Source organism: Varanus komodoensis, unplaced genomic scaffold (genome assembly GCF_004798865.1).
Source record: "Varanus komodoensis strain SLA01 unplaced genomic scaffold, ASM479886v1 scaffold3, whole genome shotgun sequence".
Lineage (NCBI taxonomy): Eukaryota > Metazoa > Chordata > Lepidosauria > Squamata > Varanidae > Varanus > Varanus komodoensis.
The window spans coordinates 65,458,654-65,467,751 of record NW_025335761.1 but is presented as its reverse complement, the minus strand read 5'-3'; the positions used below and the strand labels follow the sequence as shown (position 1 = coordinate 65,467,751).

The 9,098-nt window shown below is 53.0% G+C and overlaps 2 protein-coding genes across 5 annotated transcripts in view; one reads left to right on the top strand and one right to left on the bottom strand.

The window, feature by feature from the left end:
• LOC123026584 (zinc finger protein 24-like) overlaps positions 1–9,098 on the bottom strand; it is a 16,735-nt gene that overhangs the window by 7,153 nt on the left and 484 nt on the right. The window lies entirely within an intron of this gene.
• On the top strand, positions 26–7,523 carry LRR1 (leucine rich repeat protein 1). Of its 4 annotated transcripts, none has more exons than XM_044436383.1 (4): positions 26–220; positions 2,579–2,677; positions 3,977–4,704; positions 6,132–7,523. In XM_044436383.1, exons 1-4 carry the CDS (start codon positions 47–49, stop codon positions 6,382–6,384), a joined length of 1,254 nt encoding a protein of 417 aa, XP_044292318.1. In that variant the 5' UTR covers positions 26–46; the 3' UTR covers positions 6,385–7,523. The 4 variants fall into 4 exon arrangements, with proteins under 4 accessions (XP_044292318.1, XP_044292319.1, XP_044292321.1 ...); XM_044436384.1 differs by lacking the exon at positions 26–220 and adding an exon at positions 342–1,357; XM_044436386.1 differs by lacking the exon at positions 26–220 and adding an exon at positions 343–628.

Here is a 9,098-nt window from a genome sequence, read left to right as displayed (position 1 = left end):
GGCCCCCTCACCTGGTACTGGGCCCCGGGGCGGTGCCGGGCGGGCGATGCGGGTGCCGAGCGGGGGGTCGGTGGTGAGCCGCCTGCTGCCCGCGGCCGGGCTGCGGGGCCCGGGGCGCGCCGTCCGCGCGCTGCTCTCGCTGGGGAAGCCGCCCGGCGGCGGCGGCGGCACTTGGCTGCTGGTCAGCACCGCCCGGCACCGCCCCGGGGCCCAGTACCAGGTGAGGGGGCCGCTCCCGCGGAGGGCCCGCGCGGGTCCTCGGCCGGCCCGCCCTGCCCGGAGGCCCCGCGCCCCGGCTTCCGCTTGCGCCCGGGAAGCGCCGCGCCTTGGCGCCATGGCGGCGGCCACTCCGCGAGGCTTCTGCCCGCCCTTTGCCTCTTGCGAGGAGGCCGCGGCGGAGTCCGCGGCGCTGCTTCTCCTCGCCCCAACAGCCCTGTGAGGTAGTGCAGGCCGAGACGCTCTGGCCTGCCCGTGGCCGAAGGGGGACTGGAACCCGCGCCTCCGGCACTCGGGGCACGGCGCGAGCTGTGCGTGCGTGTGAGTCGGGCCACGTTCAGTCTTGGGCAATCTTGAGGCCTTGGGCTGCGGAAATTAGTTGTCCCAATGAAACAAGCTAAATATGGCAGACGTAAGTCCTATAGTTTTCAGTAGGACTCACTTGATCCTCAGCTAGACTTTCGCCCCACTAACGTGCAGCCTCTTCAAGATATTTCGGAAGGTAGTGAGGTATCTGAAATATATACGGAGGTTTATCTTTGAGATTTGAGTGAGGTGAGGGTGAATTATTTCATTCCACTTAATGGAAGAACTGAAAGTGTCTGTAAAGTCTGTTTCTCGAGCAGTTATGCCTTGGCCAGCTATCAGTGCAGGACTCTTTAAAAACATAGAAACTGAGCAAGTCAGAAGGGGCCTCCCGGGCCACCTAATCTCACCCCCAGCTCCAGCCAGCTCTGCTTATGATATGCTTACCATGTTCATGCCCAGCCTAACCTTGAACCCCTCACCAGTGGGGCTTCAACCACCTCCCGTGAACGCCCATTTGATACCATAGGAGTCCTAACTGTCAGGAAGTACTTCCTAGCTGGAACATTCACATAATAGAAATTGAAGAAGGCATATAGGCAGCTACAGCAGGGAACAATCTACAGAACAACAAACATCCAACATAAAACAAAAACCCAAAAACAAGTGCCACTGCAGTCCGATACAGAATGGTCAAGAGAAGACCACAAGGCATAATGGTAAGCTTTCTGGGCCTTCCTAAAAGCCCTCAGTGATGGCACCTTATTAGCTTCCAAACCTCATGAGCGGAAAGAAAAAATCCTTTGATTGGCTGTACAAAAGCACAAGTATCAAGGTAATTACTAGAGAGTTCTGTGGACACCCGGCACTGTGGTTTGGCCCAGGAGCCGCCTTGCACAACCCGGTGTTGTGCAGATGTGCTGGGCTGCAGTTACCACACTCTCCTGCTTGTTCTGAAGGCTGCAGTAACGACTTCGTGATGCTTCATTCATTAGAAATGAGCTTCTTAGTTTGCTGCTTTACGAAAGGATAAGATTCAAGGATACAATGATAAGCCATGTATTCCCCAGTTTAACCCTGAGGCTTAGAGGCAACTAGACCTCTCCCTTTTTGCAGACTCAGTGTGGGGTCTGTAAAATCCCATTTTTGACTGGGCCTCAGGCAGATGGGGCCTAATTCTGACTTTGCACAAGGGCGCAAGACTTTTTGTTCCCTGAGGCAACAGGCAAGATGCTGTCTCCTTCCCCATTCTGTGGATAGAAACTAACTGGACCAGTAATTGAAACATAAACCATTGATGCCAACAGCAGTGAGAGCTGGGTTGGAGCAGTGGTTCGGGTTGGACTGGAGACCGTGGAGCTTGCTGGGTGATTTCGGGCTAGTCAGCCACTCTCAGCCTATCCTCCCTCACAGAGTAGTTGGGAGGTGAGAACAGAGCTGTGTCAGCTGCCTCGGTCCCTCACCAGAGGAAAGGGACGGGTATAAATGCAGTGAAATAAACTCCGTCAAGGCGCAGCACCATCCCCTGTGCTTCGGCACAGCAGGCGGGTCCACGGGGCGTAGAGCAAGCTGTGTGACACGCCAAAGCTTTTGGCTACTCAGGCCAGCCTAACCGTGTGGGCCCCAAATGCTCCACACCAGTGTTTGTGCTCTTAATGGGATACGGGGTCGGGCAGTTGCTTAAAGTAGGAGGGGTGCCTTGGAACGCCTGGGAAGGACATCTGGGCTATTGCACCATGGGAGGAAGCGGGCAGCAGGGTGAGAGGGGAAGCGACAGGGTGCCGTCCAGCATTGGCTTGTGGGAAGCTGCACAACTGGCACATCCGAAGGCTCTGCTGAGTCGGGCCAGTCGGCACTGTAACCCTCACAGTAGCCCAGCTCGTCCACCAAACAGACCGATGTGTGAACTCCTCCGGCTCTTTCCTGGCTCCAGTGTGTGCTCAGGTGAAGCTCTCGGATTCTGGGGCTCTCAACATGCATTCTGTCTGTCTGTTTCAGCAGGGAATGTCTGTTCACAGGCTTAGGGTTCTGTTGTGTTTCTCTCCTTTGAAAACAGCTGAAGGAAAACATAGAACAGCTTTTCACAAAGTTTGTGGAGGAAGGAAAAGCCACGGTCCGCCTGAGAGAACCAGCGGTAGACGTCTGCATCAGCAAGGTACGGGATCATGCCTGGTGTCACAGCCGGTTTTCTAAGGGTGCTTTGTGCTCGCCCTGGAGATCATGGACGGTCAGTGGCTGATGTCTCTGCAGCCCCGTGGACCACAGAGGAGGAGATGCCCAAATCTGTCCAGCTGGGGGCGATTCAGGAGATTTGGAGGCAGCAAGAAACAGAGTCCGTTGGCTTATTCTCTGGCTTTTCTAAATCAAGAAAGAGCAGTTAGTAATTCTATGATGTCTTGGCTGGAAAAAACACATGAATTGATAAAGGAAGCCCATGGTGTGTCCCATCTGTACAGTGCACCTTTAACCTGTGATCAGATTGGTGACTGTATTCTGCAAAGACCTTTCGGTGATGCTGGCACTGGCTGCTGTTCCTCTTTGGGATGTTCTAGATGTTTATAATTGTGTGTGTGTGTGTGTTTGTTAGATTTGTTTGAAGGCCGCCCATTAGCATCACGCGCTCTGGGTAGCCATTACAACAAAATTACCAATAAGTAACATAACTAAAATAGTACAATTAAAATCATAAGAAATAAAAAAGGCAAAATAACTTATCAACAGTCAAGTAATAGATTAAAGTTAAGTTCATATATTAAAACCAGTGCGAATTAATATAAAGATAAGCTAAGTGGTGCCTTAAGTGCACCAGAACAGAAAAGTTTTTGTCAGGCACCTAAAGTGCAGCAAAGTAGGTACTTGATGAATCTCTGATAGTAAAGTGTTTCAGACTTGAGGTGCCACCTCCGAGAAGGCCCCCTTCCTTGCAACCTCCCATTAACCTCCCTGGGGAGAGGAAATCATAGGAGGGCCTCCGTTGATGACCTAAAAGTTCATGTTTTAATATATTTTAAAGGCTTTTTAATGTTAAGCTTTGTACTTCAGAACAATGAGTAAAATCCATTTGCGTTATATTACCATTCACAAAAGTTGCACATTTTATATTCCGTTTTTTAACAAAATAGTGGGGTTTTACCCCAGTATATTTTCTAGCAGCACCTGTTGTAAGTTTTCTGTGGCTCTCAAAAGAATCTGTTCTGTTCTGACTGGCGCTGTTTAATACTAGGATTGCCTTAACCCAGACTAACTCTACACTCCTGTGTTACGTAACATTTGTCAGTTATGATGGAGAGAGTGGTAGGGAAAGCTCCTGTGTCTCCGCCTCCCGCTTCGCCAAGGCGGGCCGTCTCCTGAGGCTCCTGCACAGGTCTGCATCATGACCCAGAAAGAATGAGCGTGCCGGCCCCAAAGGGGAGCCCACTGGTGCTGATGGTTTTGTGCGCTCTTTTGGCTGCAGGCAAATGTCCGTCAGCTGAAGGCCTTCCTCTCCGCAGCGAAGCTGGCTCACCAAGGCGCCAGTGAGGAAACGTTGCCACTCTCCACCTTGGTCACACCAAAAGCTTCCGAAGTTGAGAAACCAAAAACTAGGATGCTCATAACATCCAGGCGGGATTACCCGTTGGCCCGGGACTTTCCGTACTCGCTGGAGCATCTGCAGGCCTCCTACTGCAAGTTAGCCCACGTCGACATGCGCATGCTTTGCCTGAAAAAGCTCCGGAAGCTGGACTTGAGCCACAACCGCATCAAGAAGCTGCCAGCGACCATTGGGGACCTCGTGTGCCTTCAGGAACTCAACCTGCAGGACAACCAGTTGGAGTCGTTCGGTGTGGCTTTGTGTAACTCCACGCTCCAGAAGTCGCTCCAGTCTCTAGATCTCAGCCAGAATAAAATCCAGGCACTTCCAGCTCAGTTTTGCCGCTTACGGGAGCTCGTTCACTTGAAGTTAGATGACAACAGCCTAATTAGGCTGCCATTCCAGATTGGACAACTGAGGCAGCTCCGCTTCTTGTCTGTGGCTCGGAATAAGCTCCCATTTTTGCCCAGCAGCTTTGCAAAGCTCTCCCTAGAGAACCTAGACTTGTTCGGCAATCCTTTCACGCATCCCAGGCCGCTCATTCCCGACATACAGCTAAACGTGCCCTTGACCTTGTTAGAATGCGCTGCAAGAGCGACAATCAATTACAGGTAAAAATGGCGAGCATGGTTGCAAACCTCAGGAGTGGGGCATCCCCGGATCCCCATAACTCCCCGTTTTAAACTGGCAAGGTTATTATTAATTGTGAGGTGGAAAAGTTACAGGAGGGAAGCAGGTAAACTCCGTGCGTTTAGAAGACGTTCGGGGAGCGTCTTGGGGCTTGCTGTTCTCGCCCAGCAAGCTGCCTTGCACAAGCACTCCCGTGGCCACAGTTGTGTGGTAGGGGCACGTTTTCCATGCGGGAGGGCCCAGCTTCCCCTCAGGCATCATGGCTGGGGAAAAGCCCCGCATGCAAGCCTTGAAGAACGCTGCCCGTCGCCCGGCTGCTCAGCTAGGGGGACCAAACGCCTGAAGTTCTCACCGCCTGAAGTCCGGCTCACCAGCAAGAGTGACTGTTGCCAGCAGTTAGTGGTTGGGCCTCAGTCACTCCAGTCATAAGACTCTGGAGACGCCGAGCGAGGGAGCCAAGCCGTAACCCGTAGCAAAAGCACCGCTGGCGTGCAGAAGTCACCTTGGTTCCAGACGTCCCTCAGCTGGCTCTTCCTGTCCTCATGCGAAGGGCTTGCTGAAGGTTATTCCAGATTTCCGTGAGAAACATTATGGTGTGCGAGGTGTTTGTGCCCAAGGTGGCTGTTGCTCAGGACAGTTTATCCCCACGTAGCAGGTGGGGCTGCGAGTGGCGGCTGAGTGCCAAGGCCAGAGGCTTGCCGGAGGCCGCTTCAGAATCCTTGGCATTTGAATCGGGGCCCGCCTGCTTCTTCACTGCCCCGGCCCTCTCGGGATGCGGGCGATTCACCCAGCCTTCTCTGATGCAGCGGGCCTGCCTGTCGTGTGACGCCAGGACCTGTTCCTGGCACATAGCGCTCTGTCTGTCCGCCACTTATCAGCAGCTCAGATTATGAGTTACTTTGAAGCCAAGGTACTTGCTTTGTAGAGAGGACGAGGTTTGGTGGGGAGAAGGGGATGCAAAGTCATTTATGTCAAGCTTTGCAAATCCACGGGTGTTTTGTAGTGACAACTAAACTTTTTTTATTCGTTCTTGCCCCTTTTCCACCGCCACCCTCATTCTCTGACTTGTTTTTCCTTAGCTGAATCTGTGACTTCATAAGAAGGCACTGAATGACTAATAATGTGGCTGTTACAGTTTTTATGCCTTTTGAAAGATCTGTATTTCAGTCTTTACCCCGTGGAGAAGCTTCTAGTCCAGCCATGAAAGGGTCTTGAATGCCACTTAGATCAGTTTGGCTTGAAAGTGTATTTGGAGGGCAGCGATCCCAGCCGTGCGCATATCAAACACGGAGAGCCCCTCCCTTCCAGTGAAATGTTCAGGGCTGGCCGTCTGACACAGCATTTCGGGGGACTGAATCAGCTCAGCGGGAACAGCACGTTCGCTCACGAGCTTTGTTCTCTGCCGCAGGCTTCCCTATGGCTGCCACATCCTCCCTTCGCACCTCTGCGACGACCTGGACATGGCAAAGAGCTGCCAGTGCGGGCAGGCCTGCTTGAGCTGCTTCATTCAGACGACGGAGACGATGAACCTGCACAGCGTGGCGCACACGGTCGTCCTCGTGGACAATATGGGCAGCACCGAGGCCCCCGTTCTCCGCTACTTCTGCTCTCTGACTTGCTACTCCCAGTTTCTAGACAGACATCTGCAGAGCACCCGGTGACCTTAAGCCAACACCACGTACGGGCTGAGAAGTCTCACTCCGTGGTGGGACAGACACTTGCTGAGCACAGTTGTGTGGTGTTGAGGGCAAGGACGCCATGTCAGAGACACCAGGGTTCAGCCAACAGACCTGCACATGGTTCACCTTTCTGTTTTCATCACCCGGAAAGAGGAATGAATGCCAGGCTTGGCATTTCCATCGACCGCAGCTTGGTTTGGTAGAGGCTGCATGTTTGTTTAAGCTCTGCTGTTTGCACAGATCAGGGGAGCTGTTTGTCTCTGAGTTATGGAAGAAGTTGGGTGTGGTTCCTGAGGCCAAGTGTGTGCGGCTTCACCTTCAGAGCTGCTTAACACTGTGAACGCGATCAGCGTTTTAAAGCAAGAACCTTTCTCATTTCATGCAAGGAATCTTCCTCCTGAAAATATATGTATTTAAGACACAATCGTATGCATGCTTAGTCCGGAAAAAGGGGCCTGCCACTCCCTGGACCGTGTCAGGAGTTGCAGGTCTTTGCTTTTCCTCTAAATGTGCATTGGCTTGCACCCTTGGTTATACTTTTCTGGGTACAGAGCCCTGCTGTTGAAAATACGTTTAAAACAGGAAGTTTGTCCTTTCTGAATATTAGATTGTGCAGAACATGTCCTGCAGCTCTCCGGGTTTGTTCAGCACTGTTGGAACTATTTGCTGAACATGGTGCTCCGATGAACACACAGTATTATGACTGTTTTACAAATTGGTGTACATGTGTGATTTTTATACCTTTGTCGAAAGAAAATTTATTATGTACACGACTAATCATGTCTGCTGTTCTTGACGCAAAACTATAATCTGTGAGAACAGCGACTGTAAAAGCCACTTGGTTTGTTAATCTGTTTATCAGGAACCGTTTTCCTTGGTTCGAAATACATTTGTGTAGTGTGTGTGGATGGCACTACAATGCAGAAATGGTAGCTTTTGCCAGTAAGGTATTTCATGCAGGGGAGGGAAGAGATCAGGGCCCTGCTAAGGAAGATTTTCCCAGTAAAACTGTACGAAGAAGCTGGTTTCCAATTTCACTGTGCATTACTTGAAGCAGCTCTGTATTACTACCTGGTGAAACCCTCTTATTTTACATGAAAAAATAAAGATTTTGAAATGGCTTACACTCGCACTGCAGTTATTCTTGCATGGATCGCAAGCGCTTTTTGGCTCTGTAGTAACAGGCACCGAGGGTGAATCCATTCCCGTGCCTCATCTCTCCAGACCTGAGAAGAGTATGTCCTTCGCAGCACCCACTGTGGGCCATGGGGCTATGCAGGCATCAGCAGAGTGGAGTGGGGAAGACCCCGAAGCGAGGAACGGGGTTCTTCAACACAGTAAAGCATGCCCTGAACCCAGAAAAGTGTTCCAGACCACAGCTGGGCCCAGCTTGCAGTCTTTCCACAGAGTTGACCCCTCCTGGCTATTCCAAGCCATCTTCATTCCACCAGCCTGAGGTGGAAACATTTTGCCACTGCTCCTGGATGACAATTTAAGAGTCAAACACTTGCTGGTCACCAGAGATCCACCTTCTGCCCCATCGTAAAGTATAATTCAAAGAGCCCTTGCAATGCTGTAATGCTCTGGTGGTGTGAACATGCATGTGCAGAAAAACGGAGCTCTGCCACCCATGTAGGTGATGTTGATGTGCTGAAGGGGGAGCAGGGACACCGACGGAAGACATGTTATGTGGAGTTAGATACTGAGCAAAGCTTCCAGAGAGCAGCAGACTCCAGAAGACTTCCGCTTTGCTGGAGGTGAGCAGCTAGGAAGGGGCACAGGCACAAAATGGGGCCCCCCATCCACACCATGTTCAGCAAGGGCTGAGGGCACATCAGGTGCTTCAGCAAGGTTTCCTGAGCTCATGCTTTGGGTGCCTGGTGCCAGAAGTGCTGGACTGGGACTCCAGAGCCTGGGTTCTGGACCCCACCTGGCCATGAAACTCCCTGGGCCAGTCATGGGTTCTCAGCCTAGCCTCAGCGTACCTGTCAGGGCTTGCGGGCGAGTTGCGAAAGTATTTTTTATACGTCTGCAAAACTTTACCGTGTCCACGAAGACATAAATGTTTACAGATTACCTTACAGACGGATGAAAAGTTTTTAAAACAAGATGCAAACGGACAAATTCACATCTGAACGTTAATATACAAAACAGTGTAGACACTTGGGGTGAGGGCCACGGAGATGCACCGACCCTACCTCACCACCCTTCCCCACAATTCATGTGCCCCTTGCCGGACGTGCATTTCCAGCCCCTGATCTGCAGGACGGGCTTTTCGCGTGTGAAGGATAAACCGGGGACCGCGGTTCGGGGCGCGCGGCTGCCCTCCACGTCCGACGTCCACACGTGTGCAGCGGAGGCGCCAGACGGGACACGCCGCCGCGTCCAAGGCGCATGTGTGGCCGGTGCTCACGGAAGCTGCGGCCAGGAGCCGCGGAGAAAGGTGCCGCTCGAGTTCCTCAGCTCAGCCTGCGGGCCGGAGGATGCTGGGAGTTGTAGTCCCGCACATCTGGCGGGCGACACGTTGGGGCGGGCCCGGCGCGGCGCCCCGCGCCTGCTGGTTCCACGAGGGCCGCCGGGCGTCTGCGGGCCGGGGCCGGGGCCGGGGCCGGGCGGGAGGCCGGGGCCGCGCGCCCCCTCCACGCGCGGGCGGACCACCCGACCCGCCGGATCCGGAAGCGCCCCCGCGCGGGGGG